We start from the raw sequence: 16855 nt of genomic DNA, 5'->3' as shown, positions 1-16855 counted from the left end.
ATACAGCGAGTGCTCACTGAATTGCGATCAGAAAAAGACCTGAAAACGGCTTTTAATAGCCGCTGATGTGTTTCCACAGGATCTGACAAGATAATTTATATTCCTGATGATATCCCACAATGAGCGCACAGATCTCGGTGCTGGAGTCATAGTGCGAAGAGCTCGTTCCAGAACATCCCATAAATGTTCTATAGGATTAAGATCCGGTGAGTTAGGGGGGAAATTCATATGCTACAGCTCCGCGAAATGTTCCTTAAACCAAGCAAGTACAGTTCTGGCTTGGTAGCACCGTGCATTGTCGTCCTGGAGAATGCCGTTTTCGTGTAGCTAGAAGTGTAGCATTCTAGGCTGTACGTGATCCTCTAATACATGCAGCTACACAACAGATGTATCGCTGTAGTTCATACACACCAACAGTCCCTGTCCATACCAACAGAAGCATCTCCAAACCATACAGCCACCCTTACCTGCATGTGTAGTACGCAGCATGCTCAAGGGGTCCATAGCTTTGTGCCGTTGGCGCCACACATGCACACGCCTGTCCGAGACGAGTAGCACAAACCGTGATTGATCGGACCAATACACCCTTTTCCAATCATCTATGGTCCAACAAGCGTGTTCCTATGCCCAAGCGCAACGAAATCGGCGAATATGAATCGTAAGGAGTGGGTTGTCTGCTCTGAAACTTTGTGCGTGCCAGTGTACGCTGTATGCTTGTTGTGTTATGCATTCACCATTATATTGGTCACGTAACCAGCTCGGTTACTGGTCACACTTCCGTGTGTAGAAGAGTGGTCGCAATTCAGTAAACACTCAGTGTATTAGTTCATGGAATAACATATGTTGCAGATACTATCTGTCTCAGTTTCTACATTTTTGATGTTCTTAACCGTTTTTAATTCATTCACTAAAATGCATACAGTACGGGATAAGCTTACCGAAGTGTCTTAAGCGTAGGCGGAAATGTGGATGACATTTTCCCTCAAAATTTTCCAGTTCATATTGGATAATAAAAGTATCTTTCTTTCCATTTTATAATTCTGTACTTAGCTCAGGTTGGTTTAGCTAATGCCGTTTAGCTAGTTACTTGTAGTAAGAGACAAGAAGTACAAGTATTGTGGTGGTATTGATTTTCTCATTGGCCCACTTAAATTACTTATTGTAGTACCCTGAAAGAGAAGCATTGAAGACACCTGTGAGAGGCATCTCAAACGTGAATTATTACTCCCTTTATGGATGGGGCAATTAGTTGTCTTATGTTATACATATTAGGTAGATGTAAGATGCAGTACCGTTAACGGAAAGTCTGTCTTTAGCGTCTTCTTGTTCTATTGAAACAAGAACAGTACAGTCTCCGTCGCGCCTTTCTCATCTAATGATCCTACAAAGTCTCCTAATAACAGAGAAAACGTAGCCTTCTAAAGTATGACCATTTTTTAAAGGAGAGGAATAAAAATCCGTTTAAAAGGGGTTTTGTGAGCCACAAAAGGTTACCATAATTGGGTTTATGAATTTGTTAGATTGTAAGTAATATGATAGTTGGGTCGGTATCATACTGTAGATTCAGGAAAGAACCCTATAGATTGTGAAAATCCAAAAGTTCATCGCCACAGAAACTGTGTCTCTATATTGGATCACATCCTTTGCCGAAACCAATTCACTCACAGTTGAATCAGTCGTTGTTATAATAGATGGTGATTTCAGAACATTTCCCCCGGGCAGACTTACTTCCAATATGCAATGAATGGGTAGGAGTATTCAGTACTGGGAAAATACTGGGAACTAACATCTAACCATAAACCGAAATATAACAGAAAACACAATAAACATAAGTTAATAATAATCATTATTGTAGACTAGTGATAATTGTTATTGTAAAGTAGTGATAATTGTTATTGTAGAGTAGTGATAATCGTTATTCTAGATTTGTAATAATCGTTATTGTAGATTAGTGATAATCGTTATTGTAAATTAATGATAATCGTTATTGTAGAACCTCACGAATAGCATATGTATCACTGTTAGGAGTATGTGTGTCATTATTAAGAGAAATAAATACAACGATAAATACATTCTGCTACATAACAATGTATTTTTAACATATATTTGTGAATGTACATTGTTGAAGCGAGCGACATATATTAGTGACTCTGTACATTGTTGAAGGAGCAATCCTCTCTCTCTCTCTCTAAATTCAACTGTCCCCAAAATATAAGTCTTTAATGTCCGACAGAGCTCCTTCGTGGCAAAGCGGTTAGCGTATGCGCCTTTAGCGTGGGAGATCCGGGTTCAATTCCCGGTGGGAGCTCATGTGGCTCGGATTCCACGTTAATCAGTAGGTCCACTTCTCATATAGCCTCGCTGCTGAGCGGGATTTTAAACTCAAAATCAACTCAACTCTAATGTCCAACAAAACACACATACATTGTTACTATCAAAATTTTAAATAAACATTCAGGAAAATATATCATATAAAATTGGGGAGAATGCGCTTCCTCATTATTGGCCCATCTCAACTACAAGCAATTGAGGTGAGTGGAAATTCTCAGAAAAAAAATAGACCATATCCGTCAAAGTTGCGTATTTTACTAAAGTTCCGTGGAATTTTTATTTAAATTTTCACCGAGGGAGGAGGCAAGTGAGTCTTGATACTTAATTGACTTCACTGTAAGAGTGAGTAACGTGTGAAAACTTCAATAATCCTGATGATTAATTGATTTCATTGTAAGAGTGGATAATATGTGAAAACGTCAATAATTCTGATACGTAATTGACTTCATTGTAAGACTGGATAATATGTGAAAACGTCAATAATCCTGATACTTAATTGACTTCACTGTAAGCGTGGGTAATATGTGAATACTTCTATAATCCTGATACTTAATTGAGTTCGCTGTAAGAGTGAGTAATATGTGAAAACTTCTATAATCCTGATACTTAATTGACCACTGTAAGCGTGGGTAATATGTGAAAACTTCTATAATCCTGATACTTAATTGACTTCACTGTAAGCGTGGGTGATATGTGAAAACTTCTATAATCCTGATACTTAATTGACTTCTTTGTAAGAGTGGGTAATATGTAAAAACTATAATCCTGATACTTAATTGACTTCACTGTAAGAGTGGGTAATAAGTGAAAATTTCAATAAACACATACAACAACACATTCTGTTAAAATCGAATCATACGTACAAACGTTAGCTATCATAGAACATATTTCTTTAAATCTAGAGAGGAAGGAAAAAATCCATTCTCTAGTTCTCTATTGATTTTAAATCCAAATAGTGGGAATGATTGTGAAGCTTCAAAAAGTTTACACTATATATCATGAAACTAATATTTTTTACGAATATCTTTGTCATATTTTGTTTTAAATCTACGGTTGGCAAAGTAGTAATCTATATCATATTAGGAGACTAAATTTACCTCTCATTTTTGACAAATTTTAATTCCAATCACAGGGGATTACTGACTAAAGTGAAGGAAAATGTGCCTCGTATTGTATCAAAACTGAATGAGTTTTTAAGTTATATAAGTTATTTTGGAACTCTAAAAAATAAAATTGTGAGAGAAAATTATACCACTACGTTATTCTTTACTGATTCCAGATCCATATAGAATGAATTATTGTGAAGCCTTAATGAAAATGTACGTTATATTACACTGAAGTCGAACACTTTTATCGAGGAACACTTTTTATTTTTATTTTTTTTTTAATTGAAAAGAGATTAAGTCAGTCCCACAAGACATAGTGGGGCTGAATTCACCGCTCATTCTGTATTGATTTTAATCCCAAGCACTGGAGATTACTGAAAAGAGTAAGAAACAAATAGAGTGCATTATATTATATCAAAACAGAATGTATTTTAAAAATATATAATTGAACTCGGAAAGAAACTGGATGTGGCTAGGAGGGAAAATCCATTATTTTAGCTTTTGCTAGTTTAAATTCCCCGCAGAGGAGGTGATCGGAAAGCTTCAATGAAAATGTAAGACATATTACGAAAAAAATCGAACATTTTTAACGTAAATTGTCGTGGAACATATTTTTTGAAGTTGAGCGGTTGAGAAGGGTCAATTCACACATTCATTCTTGGCAGATTCTCACCCGAAGTTGAAGGGATATTTCCAATGTCATAAAGAAAATATACATTACGATGGTTGAGACCAAAGGAGCGTAACTACCGAATTTTTATATTCTGAGTTTAATGCTATGAGGACATGTATCATGGATTGAATTCGGTTGTGACAGAGCTAAACTTGAAGTGTAACTTAAATATCGTTTTCAGAAGACAATACATTGGAAAGATGTTGTGAAAATAAAAATTATCACATTTTTAAACTCTATTTTCTCAAAAGTACTAAAACAGCAGTTAAGACCCTTTAGCACTCAACCATCGATTAAGTTTTGTCATAATCGAATTTTGTGTGTGGTTTATTTTAGTTTAGCGTCTCTTTCAGGAGCAAAGCTATATGAGACGTAGACCTACAGCTTAACGTGGAATCCGAACCACATGAGCTCCTACCGGGAATCGAATCCGGGTCTTCCACGCCAAAGGCGCGTATGCTAACCGCTTAGCTACGAGAAAGCTCAGGTTTATTTTTGAAAATTGTCTTGAATATACATGTGTAAACTTACAACATGAAACTGATTCCCTCCTCTTTGCCTCCTTTATACTTAAACAATAGAATTATTTCTGGAAGTAAAAGGAAGGCGTATACCAAGTTTCATGAAAATCGAGTAAGTTTTACGAGATTTATCGTGAAACAGTTTGACAGAAACACAATATGCCCATCGAATCGTATAGTAGAAGCTTCGCTAACGCTCCATTCAACAACGTATACGTAATAAACGATTTGTTTCAGCAGAGAATAAAAATTATCAGAAGTTGGCAACGAACAATATATTTCGTTTTATCAAAAACTACGCATGAGGATTTACATTTCTCTTTTCATTTTGTTCAGCTTCGTGAGTTATATTGATTGGTATATGTTTCATCTTTATTAGACATTTTTCATGATACGTTAATAACATTGCAGAATTAAATTTTATGATGACACTCATTCATTTTTATTACCTATTTTATTATTATCATCAATACTATTGTTATTATAGATAACATTCATTATTATGTTGCATCCATTTACTTTTAATAATTGAATTTCAGTCTCGGAATTATATTGCAAAAGTTAATTTACATACTGAAGTACTAGGGTGAAGCTGATAATAGAATAACTTAAAAATGTATAAGTATCATTTTTGGTTTTAACAATTTTTTTTTAATGCTTGATGCCTTTTTTCCATATCGATATTCTTCTCTGTGGGATAGGAGATTGGGATTTGAGAAAAGAGAAGACAGAGAGAGAGAGCGTATGAGAGAGAGAGAAAGGCAGAGATAGAAAGAGAGAGAGAGAGAGAGAGAGCAAAGGAAGAGAGAGGCCCCGTATCGAGCATAAGAACACAACAACCCGCTCAGTTGTGTGGAGTTAGTTGGAAAAGCGCTGTGTAGTTCTAGTCGCGGGAAGCGTCGAGTTCTGTTTCGCGGCGATCTCACTGGTTTCATATTATTCGTTTAAGGTGGCATTTTTTTTTTGTTTTAAATAAAAGTCAAGAATCGTAACAAAAAAAGAGGGAAAATATTAGGAAAAAAAGCTTCTTCTCGTCTTTTTTTAAAAAATAATAGTAATAATAAGAAATTAGTGTAGTACAATGCGTTAAAATAACATTTATAATCGTTTCGCGGTAATGTCGTGTTGTTTTTGAAATAATAATAATAAAAAAATAATAAGTGAATATGCCTGTATAAATATACGTACAATTTCTTTCTTAATTGTATATTTATAAATATTTCGTGAAATGTGAGTGTGATTTAGTTGAAATGAAGTTTTTTCAGTGGTATGTGAGCTAAATGTGAGCATACAAGAAAGGATAAAAATAAAATAAATTTTTATGAATATAGTGTTCCTTCAGTAGCATGGTGTTCAGTGTATTGCATATTACATGAAAATATATTTTGTGGGGAAAAGTTTCATACAGCAGCGAATTTCGTTATTTTTTTTTTTTTTTTTGGAAAGAAATAAGTAATATTTGCAATGTTATATAAGGTATTGTTGTTGGATATTTGACCGCTTCATCAGTATGAACAGAGGTCAACTTTTAAATCCACAATGCTGTGTATAGCTGCAGTTCACCTACTACTACTACTATTGCCACTACATTTGTTCGTCGCCCGTTTGTGGTGATGGTAGATCCACTTAAGGTTTTCTGGGTGTTGACAAACAGCACCTATTTGGGTATGTACATATACTATATTTTAAGATTATTATTTTGTTATTTTGTGTTCTAACGTTTGGTTGCGATACCAAGTATCATCATATGTATTTTGTTTGGTTAGCTTGGGGTTTCCGTACTGGGATTCGAGCCACTTATTCTTCCGCCAGAAATCAAACTCGGGTCTCCTTATCATATATTTCGTAAAGTATTATGACTTAAGGTGACTTTGTTACAAAAATTCAGTTAAAGCTTAGAAATCTTTTTTAACTGATTTTTTGACATAATAAATTTTAAAAAAATAACATTTTATAATTTTGATTTTTAAAAATTCGGAATTTAAGAATTTAATTTTGTTTTTAATTTAAAATTTTAAAATCAATATTCTTAGCCTACCTTGTCAATTTGAAATTCTATCACATTCTGAAATGGAAGCTAGCTGATTGCTTTAACTTCCCATAAAGGATGTAAACAGAAACTTTGGAGTTATTTTTTTCACATTATACTTAAGGTCAGTTTATAACAGAAACTAGGAGTTAAACTACTTTTGTTGATATACTTTTTAACAAACAGAAGGTTATATTTTGGTACCAAACGTTTGAAATAGATGCATGTATATACTTAACATGTTTATTAGGTGAAGACATATTTAATTGACAAGCAAACTTAATTTACTACAAATTTTTAAGAAATTTTGTGTGCCACTCTTAGAACAATATGTGTGTCACTGTTAGGAATATATGTGTCACCGTTGGATGATAAACAACAATGCATATAACCCGGTGCTTAACAATTCATTTATAAATACATTATTTGCGTAAATAAACAATCTATTCCCAGCGGATAATACCTATCGATTGTTATTGGAACGAACAACATACATTTTGGCGCCATATTTTTTTATTTTTCTCCATTTTCTCGAGTACTACGCATTAGAATTTACCCTGAAGCATCTCAATTTGTTCTGCGCGATATAATCTATTAATTAATATACATAGCATCTTTGTTAAAGTTTAAGAGTTAATCACAGTTTTGAACTATATCTCTCATTAAGCAAATTGTCTACTGTGGTTTTACTAATGTCATAACGAAGAGATTTAGATGAAGCTATAATCCAATGCCAGTTTCATCTAAATAGCGTACACCACAATTTGCACCAAAAAATCGATATTTTCGTAAACTATACATGAGAATTACACACACACTGATATAATATCGTTAAAGTCAATAAGATCCGTTGATTTGTATCACCTTTGGTCATTTTTCTTCTTTTTCGTTAAAACCTAATAATACAATATAATTAAATATGCATATTTATTATATCTTATGTTCTTTAGCACAGTTTTGTTGTTTCCGACAGTGCTCTTTGATACATTTTCTCTCATTATTCGAATTTTAGCAGCTCTCCTTACCAAACATTAACTTTAAAATCGAATGTACTGTATTTTATCTTAATATATCTGCAATCCCGTAAATCAGTTCTATTGTGCTGGATTGCAGAACATGCCAGGATAGTTTCATAATAGTTGTGGTCTTAAGCAAAAAAACAGAAAGACGAACTATATACTATATGATAAAATGTATCTATTGCTTCACTTTCTCAAGATGTTCCCGTGTATGATTGTAATGAAGAATATGTAGAATATGCTTCTTTTATTTCTTTGTGTCAAGTCGGCATTTGTTTCTTTTTTTAACATAGGACATCTTTTAATTAATTTTGTAATCAGAATTTCCCACTCCTTTAAATTACGTGTTTGTTTTGTCATTTTTAGTCGCCTAAGGCAGTCATCTAGTTAATGCAAGAGAAAAATATCATGAAGTTGCTGAACGAAATATGTATAACAAAAAGAAAAAACTTGATGATATGTATTGTCTGTATGTAATATACCTGAGGTAGGGAAATGTGCAGCAAGTTGGTAATATGTTTTATTTTATGAAGCATATAGTTATATCTTGTTTCAAGCAAAATGGAAGTTTCCGTGCTCACAGAATTCTGTGTTTTTTGTTGGAATAAAATATAACTATATGCTTAAGAAAATAGAACATATTACTAACTTGATTAAACTGCTTGTTTGATAATAATAGAATACCCAACCTATATATAACACAAACAATGTTGTTGATATTATATATAACATTTATGCCATTTGCTTTTTGATTTTGTTTTGGCACTTAAAATGTAGTTATTTTGTTGCGTATTTTCATATAATCGATTGGTGTCAGATATGAAAATATGTAATTTTAGCGATTTTTAATATTGCGAATGTTAATCTTGCATTGTGAATAGAACTTCAGGTGAACCTTTGATTTTTTCCTTTTTTTTTTTTTTTTTTTTTGAGAAAATGAAATAAAATAGTGTTTGCGAATTTGGAATAGCAAGTTTAATCCTAGTATGTTTCTTTTTTCTATTATTTTAATAATAATTATTATTAATATTACTACAAAAAAATATTAATGCTAATTTGTGGAACTAGTGTAAAGAGAACTTCCACATTTTCGTAAAAGATCTAATAAATGTTTCAGTATAATATAATTAATTTTTGGTAAAGAACAAAATTGCTAGTAGTTGTTAAACATGGTTTGTGAGGATACTGGTGAGCTATCTACCTTACGAGAGAGATAATTTCGGTCAAGAAAACCAAAATAAGTAATATTAGAATCTGATATCTCCACCACACGTTACCTGCTTGGGCTAATACTGTTTTAATTTTTAAGAGCAAGATCCCACGTCGTTTTTTTTTTTAAAAAAAAAAGAAAAGCAAGAACTCTATTTGCGGTTTAATGTGATTATGGTACTGCTTTCAGTCGTATCTCGTCGAATGCAATGTTATCCATGTTTTAAAGTGCGTGTAATCATAAACTGAAGTGGATACTTGCCAATGCATTCCTCTTTGTCGCTAACTTCGAAATTGAGCAAACAACTCTGTATTCTATAATCTATGAAGAACATAAATTTTTGTGTTAATAGCAAACCATACCTAAAGCTATCCACTTCAGAATGGATATCCGCTTGAAGGAAATTGTTTTAGAATTGCTATCTGTGTTTGTTGGAGAGTATAGGTCGAAAACTAAGAATGTTTGTATTTTTTACCTTTGTGTAGGATACAAACCGGTGTATGTCGAGAAGACGTAATTTCAGTGATGTTGTGAACATTAATTGTCTGTGGCGATGCACTCAATTGAAATTGCTTTAGTGTTGATGAGAATTCCACAACAGAACCACTGATGTAGCATTTTTCGACACGAACGTTTCGTGTCAAACGCCTCGCATATCTCTGAAAGAATGGAGCATATACCAAATATTTTGTTACCATGGTCTGCATGATTATACAAGTTTTTCCTGGTAAATCTGATATTGTTGACGATCTTCTGTGTTGCTATGTTGTAGGCGGTGTGTAAATATACTAAAGAACGACAATTCATATGACTTTTTATACATTGATAAATTACTATGTACATAGTCTCTCAGACAATATATCAATTTCCATATTAAGAGCACAATAAAATCATATAGACACCATTCGAAATCTGAAGAATTTGGCAACATGGTGTACGTTCCGAAGAAACTTTGTTTTGTTATATATTGCAGGAGATCATATGAGTATTTCGTTCATTGGTTCAATTCAAAGTATAAAACTCAATGACGCGATAATAATAATAATAATAATAATAATAATAATAATAATAATAATAATAATAATAATAATAATAATAATAATAATACTTACGATTTGCTGACTAGAAGGTTTGCGTGAAACATAAGGATGTTACATTATAAGTTATCTGTCATGACTAGCAGATGGAACACAGTTATCCGCTGACCTCATCATATTAAGAAACAATTTACTAGGGTTAATATCGTCCATTAGTATCATCATCTACCATTCTCTTATTTTTCTTTCTGCCGTATCATCTAATATCCCTCACATCATTCATTCAGAAAAAAAGTTTTGTTTAAAAAAATAATTATGAAATATCACATTTAAAAAAAAAATAACATCACATTTCTATTTATTTAAAAGAAGTTATTCCGGATCATTTGCAATTTTATTATTCTTTATTTTGGAATTATACCCTTTCATTCATAGACTGACATAATAGTGATACCGAACATATAAATCTTGTCTATTTCTTGTAATAATAAATTTATAGTCTTGGTGCCCGAACTCTTCCTTTAGCTCCGAACAATTTTAAGTTTTGATAATCATATATATATTTTATTTGAAGTAAATGATAGTTAACACTGTGCATGTCAAACCTCTTTCGCTACTTTCCTACAAATATGTACCAGAGATTATTAGAAGATTCCAACCCGAGAAGGATCCTTCGTTATCGCTACGATTTTGGAGATATTTCAAAGAATTGAGTACATAAACAATATTTAAATTTTGATTTTTCGAATTTAGCTAAAATATCTAATATTTTGCTTTGTGAAGATCCAGGTCCAAGTCAGTAGCGTCACTTCAGATTTTACTAGCGGGATAGGGGCAAGATTATCGTCACATTGTAATTTACGTTTTTTTTTTCTTTATTAATATATTACTATACAATTGATTAAAACATGTGTAGTTCTCCAACTTAGGAGGGGCAATTACCCTTTCTGCCCTCTCTAAATGACGCCCCTGATCCAGGTTACTCCCCTTCGCTATGCCATTGGTTGCGATTGTTGATTGTGTTCCAATAATGCTATTAGTAACTTAAAATGCTCTGCATTAGAGTTTAATAGCATTGATTTGCAGGTTAACAAAGAAATTGAAATGAATTATACATTAGATTTCGTACATTTTGGTAGCTTCAAGTAATTGATAAAAAAAAAGTGAATCAGTGCTTAAAAGTCATTTTAATAATTGAAACAATAATTAAACGTCCACTGTTTAATTAATTAATGATAGAAAATGAAAAATTAAATAAAAAAGGTGCGGTTATACAATATGTACACGGCTCTCCGTAATGGCGACTGCTTTCGCTTTGTTCAGTAATTCATTGTTTTTTTCTTCAGCTTGTGATGTTTTTTGTTCCTTATATATATGCCACCGATGTTAACCACGGAAGTATAGATACATAAATACAACTGTTATAACAAAACTACAAATAAAAAGTGTAAACGTGACAGAATAAAAGGTCTGTGAATTCCATTAATTAGTTAGTTAATTTGTATTTAACGATCCCTATTAACACCTAAGCTGCTTGAGACAGATTTTATCGTTTCATTGAAATCTGAACCACTACTGACTTTTTTTCTTTATTGGAGGCAGTTTTGTGCTCCCACCAGACATTGAACCCGAAGCAGCACATACAAAATGCTGAGGCGAATCAAGAAGGTAAAAACTGGGGTGTGAACCAGAATCCAGACTATGATAGGTATATCATGAGTTTACTATAAACTTTCATAAATATATAAATAATAGCTTCAATTATGTTTGTCACTCAAAAGAACGGGAGGGCCTAGGCCCCGGATTAGATCTGCCACTGTCAAAAGCACGCTCATAGTTATTTCTCCATAAAGAGTCACACAGGATTTTTTTTAAAAGGTCAGTCACTTCCTCTTAGGCTTAGAAAAGTACACGGAAAGGTCGAAATAATGGAATTTGAATGAAGAGAGATATTTCCTTTGAAATGTAAGAAAATATTATATTCTTTACGGTTGAAATCGTCGGAAAGAGATACCTGTAAATTTACCTCACCTCCCTTCATACAAACTGTTTCAACCATAACTTCCGTACATGCCCGATTGTCGCGAAACTTGCTTATATTTCTTTAAAGCTTAAGAACTATTCTTATTGCTTAGGATTGATCTATAACAGGCAAGATAGGTCATTTACGAAATAGCCATCCTTCTGTCAGTTCTCTGTGCACTGCATCAGTAGTTGGCACTACAGTTTTTCATATATTTTAATTGAAATGAATGATGGCCAGACTGTTGCAACGAGATGTAATCCTTGTGGAGAGTCCGAGTGATAGTTTTTTTTTTTTCCTGGATGTCTGCGTTGGTTTGAAGAAGAAGCGTCAGATGGAGTGATAACGTATGCACATTTAAAATGAGACAACCAACTGCTTTCCAAACCAACACAGCAAGTGAAACAGTCTTCACAGTCATTTTTCAGACATATCTTCATGTAATACCAAAATATTCAAGGAAACTGAGATAGCTGTACTTCTTGGGGGGAAAAAATCACATTATGAGTTGAGTTGCAAGATTAATTTCTAAATAAATTTCTACAGCATACGTGCTTTGAATTCTTTCAATGATACTAGTACAATATATCAGGTAATTAATGTAGTCGAGTAGAAGTCAATTTTTGTTAATTCTTTCGAAACTTACTACATTATTTTTGTCATAACTAATCGCTATTTACTTGTTATTTCATTTTTCTTCAATCAATCTTCATTTACTCATGTTGAAAAACCTTATTCATAACTGATTGGCAATTGAAAGAAGTTAAATAATACTTACTTTATAAACCTGTTTATGTACGTAATATTGTAGGTCTATAATATGTATTTATGGTACGTTGTCAGAACATTAGTGTGTTCAGTCTCACTTCCATTTGAGGTTTCTCCAAGTAATGTTCGTAGATTTTCTAAAAACAAACTTCTCACCAACAATACAAAAGATCCTTATTTTTTTTCAGCTAAATTTTCCCTGGTTTATAAATGTTTAATCATTTTTCAGATATGACATTAGTTTACGCATGCACCTTCATATAAGTAGATGCATTTCGTTTTATGATAAAGAAGTGTATTAAGTATAAACTTATCATACATGCATCAACAGTATTTGTCACTGAAATAAATTCGAAAGTATTCACACAAGTTTTTTTTTTTTTTTTTTTTTTTTTGGATGACCGTTGTTTAATTGAGACAGTTTAGGCTTCAAATCTTGATGTCGATAAGCATAACAGCTGCTGTCTTTTTTTAATGTTTGTCACTGAGGAAATTCTGGAATAGATCTTCCATAACACCTCTGATCGATTTCCTTTCATTTTTCTTCCAATTATTGTGCTTGTTATGAATTATGATTCCATTCTAAGTTGTACTCAAAGGCTTGAAAATGATTGTTAAACAAATAAGAACATTTTATTTGCAATATTATATATATATATATATATATATATATATATATATATATATATATATATATATATATATATATATATATATATATATATATATATATATATATTCCATAAATACTTTTGAGTTTTGTTTTCAATTGTCAGAAGTTTCAATTTGATTGATTTTAACTCATGAAAGACCCGGGTTCGATGCCCGACAGGGACTCATTTGGTTCGGATTCCATGTTAATCAGTAGATCCACTTTTCATATAGCCATGCTGCTGAACAGGACGTTAAAATCAAAATCAACTGAACTTAGCTTGAGTTTAACTCAAAAAGACTTAATAGCTTAATGCAAGGATCTTAACAACGTGAACTCTCAGCCAGAATCGAACTCAGATTTCCTATACTATGAAAAGCGGTAACACGATCCTGTACAACTTTTTATTATTATTGTTATCTATTTTGATTTCTTTCTTGTTGTATCCTAAACGACAAGATAAATTAAATATTTTTCTATACCTTTTATTAAAATTAAGCTTTAAAGTAATGTGTATTTTTTGCAATAGGTTTGCATTATTTTTATAAAGCTTCTTATCGATAGAAATTTTGTTGAAATGTTTCTAAACAAGATCGGACTGAAGGTAGAAAAGCTATAAAATATAGCAGAAATGCTAGTTGTGATTTTTATTATTTTTATTTTACAGACTGACAAATTATATATATATATATATATATATATATATATATATATATATATATATATATATATATATGAAATGTTTTCAATTTACAAAATGTAGCGTAATGGGATGCACTTTTAGTAGGCATTTTAAAGATGATTTCGTATATTACCCCTCAGTCCATTTCCCTAATATCTCTGTATCTCCATCACCTCTCTCTCTCTCTCTCTCTCTTGCTCAGCCTGTTTTTCAGTCTTTTAATGTATTGACAGTCTAGAGATTTTTTTTTTTAAAAAAATAGAACTTCCATTAGCTCGATTTGTGTTTCATAAACCAATTTGTCATGGATGCCCTATGTTTTTATCTTTGTAGATTATTTTTATTTTGTTTTTTTAAACAAAAAGAGCTTTGTGAATAGGAAACAAATTATAGGTAGAATTAGAGAAAATTGTGTATATTTCTGTATAGTAGCATTTACATGGAAAACTTACCACTACACCTATTATATTATTGTTATTATCACTATCACTGTGTTTCAAAAATTAATAACAAGAATCTCTTAGATTAGACGGATGTGACGAGCTGTTGTTTCCAGTAATGTACTATTGTATTATTTAATTATTATTATTATTATTATTATTATTATTATTATTATTATTATTATTATTATTATTATTATTATTGGTAGTAGTATTTTTAACGGCCCACGATTATGCACTGCGGCTAAAGGAGACAGTTATGATAAAATGGATATTAATGATGGAATGACGAAAGTGGGAGGAAACGGGAGAAAATCCGCACACGCGGGTTCGTTTATCTCAAACCCTACTTGGCGGAAGGTGGGATCTAACCAGGAACCTCACGCGCCAGAGGTGAGCGCTCTCTGAACCTTCGCACCCCGTAGATAGTAATAGTAGTAGTAGCACTATTAATATTTGGTATCACGACCAATAGTATGATAGTTGTAGTAATTACTCCTCTTTTCCTGGGTATTCGACTGGTCTATATCTATGCCTTTGATTCACGTGGTCTCATGTTCGATTCCCGTTTGTGATCTATTTGATGAGGCAATTGATAAGCTACTTAAATTACGACATAGCTGACTGTTTTTGAACTAAATTAGAAATAATACCGTCCTAACGTCGTTGGGCTTTACTGTAACACAATAGCATGTGCTTGTATATATATATATATACTTGAACCCTGAATCATTGTTCCTGTCAGGTTAATGTTGTCTAATCATTCATTTAAATGACAAAAGTTAGTGTAGTTGCTGGTCCTTGTAAGGAAAGATGTCAAGCAGAAGAATCAACTACATTGTTCGCCTGGGAAAGTAGAAAGGCACAAATATTTGTGAAAAGTTTGAAAGTGTAGAGTATCCAATGTATTTGTATTTATTTACTCCATTTAAAACCAATATACATTTGGTATTTGGAGGGTTCAGACAGTCCTCTTTCTTACAGTAAATACACTTAGAAAAAGAAATATGTTACTACTATTTAATATACATTATTGTAAAGATAATCTGTTACGCTGTAATATACTTTATCCACCAGGAATCTCTTGAGTTTCTTTTTAAAAACATTTATATTTTCTTCATTTTTTATTTCTCTGGGCAGCTTATTGTAAATTTGTACTCCCATATGGCTTGGGCCTTCCTGAACTAATGTTAGTGTTGTAAAATATTGTCGTCTTTCATTTTGTTGTCTGGTATTATATACGTGATTTATTTGGGTTCCATCTTTCAGTTTAGCTGCATAGATTGCAGTTTCATATACATAAATAGATGGTAGGGTAAGGATGTGGTGCTGTTTAAATTTTTCTTTGCATGATGTTCTCATGTGTAGACCAAATATTATCCGTATTGCTTGCTTCTGTTTCATGAAGACTGCTTTGCTGCTTGAAGATTTGCCCCAGAAAATGATGCCGTAATTTAGTATAGGGTGTATAAGCCCGTAGTATACTTGGATCAAAGCTTTAGTATTTAACGTTTCTTTTAGTATCCTGAGTGCATAAAGTCTGGAATTTAATTTTACTATTATTTCTTTAACGTGGGTTTCCCAAGTTAGATTTTCATTTATATGTAATCCTAAAAATTTAATTTCATGGGTGAAATCTAGTTTTAGATTGGTCAATTTATTTTTGGTTTCTTTTATTTTCGTGTTTTGTTTTGTGTGAAAAAGTAGGTATTTCGTTTTTGTGTTGTTTATGCATAAGCAGTTACTTTCGAACCATTTTTTGGCTTGATCCAATACTCTACATGTGTTGTTCCTTAGCTCACTTACGGTTTTACCCTCTACAATTACGCTTGTGTCATCTGCATATAAAATTACTTCAAAATTCTTCAATATTCCAGGAAAATCATTTATATACAGTAGAAATAGGATTGGACCTAATATTGAGCCCTGAGGCACGCCGTTGCGGACTTGTCTTGGGTTTGATAAATATGTTTTTACATTCCCATTTTGTATGTGGGAGACTTCAACTGCTTGCGTCCTCCCCTGTAAATAGGTTTCCATCAGCTGTAGCACTTTTCCCCTTATGCCATAATGCTCAAGTTTTCGTAAGAGTATTTTGTGGTTAACTAGATCGAAAGCTTTGCTTAAATCATAGAAAATGCCTAAGATTAGTATTTTATCGTTTAGCCCTTTTAGTATGTTTTTTTATAAGCGTATATGTTGCCGTAGTTGTGTTTTTTCCAGTTACAAAACCGTGTTGTTCATGGCATAGTATCTGCTGTTTGTTCAAGAAATTTATTAGTCTCTTTTTAATTAGTTTCTCAAATATTTTATTTATTGGGTGTAAGAGTGATATCGGTCTGTAATTTTGTATCAATGTTCTGT

General features: G+C 32.3%; 1 protein-coding gene across 5 annotated transcripts in view; it reads left to right on the top strand.

The window, feature by feature from the left end:
* LOC145686523 (neural-cadherin-like) overlaps positions 1-16855 on the top strand; it is a 698042-nt gene that overhangs the window by 235247 nt on the left and 445940 nt on the right. The window contains exon 1 of one of the 5 annotated variants that reach the window (XM_081759958.1): positions 6088-6296. The exons of the other annotated variants lie outside the window; for them this stretch is intronic. Coding sequence (XP_081616084.1) covers positions 6245-6296 — 52 coding nt within the window. The 5' untranslated portion in view covers positions 6088-6244. Of the gene's footprint in view, positions 1-6087; positions 6297-16855 lie in introns of those variants that run through there. 5 annotated transcript variants of the gene reach the window in all.

Source organism: Thermobia domestica, chromosome 1 (assembly GCF_964235325.1).
Source record: "Thermobia domestica chromosome 1, izTheDome1.hap1.1, whole genome shotgun sequence".
NCBI lineage: Eukaryota > Metazoa > Arthropoda > Insecta > Zygentoma > Lepismatidae > Thermobia > Thermobia domestica.
Note: the sequence above shows the minus strand (reverse complement) of the source record. Positions and strands in the feature narration are given on the sequence as shown.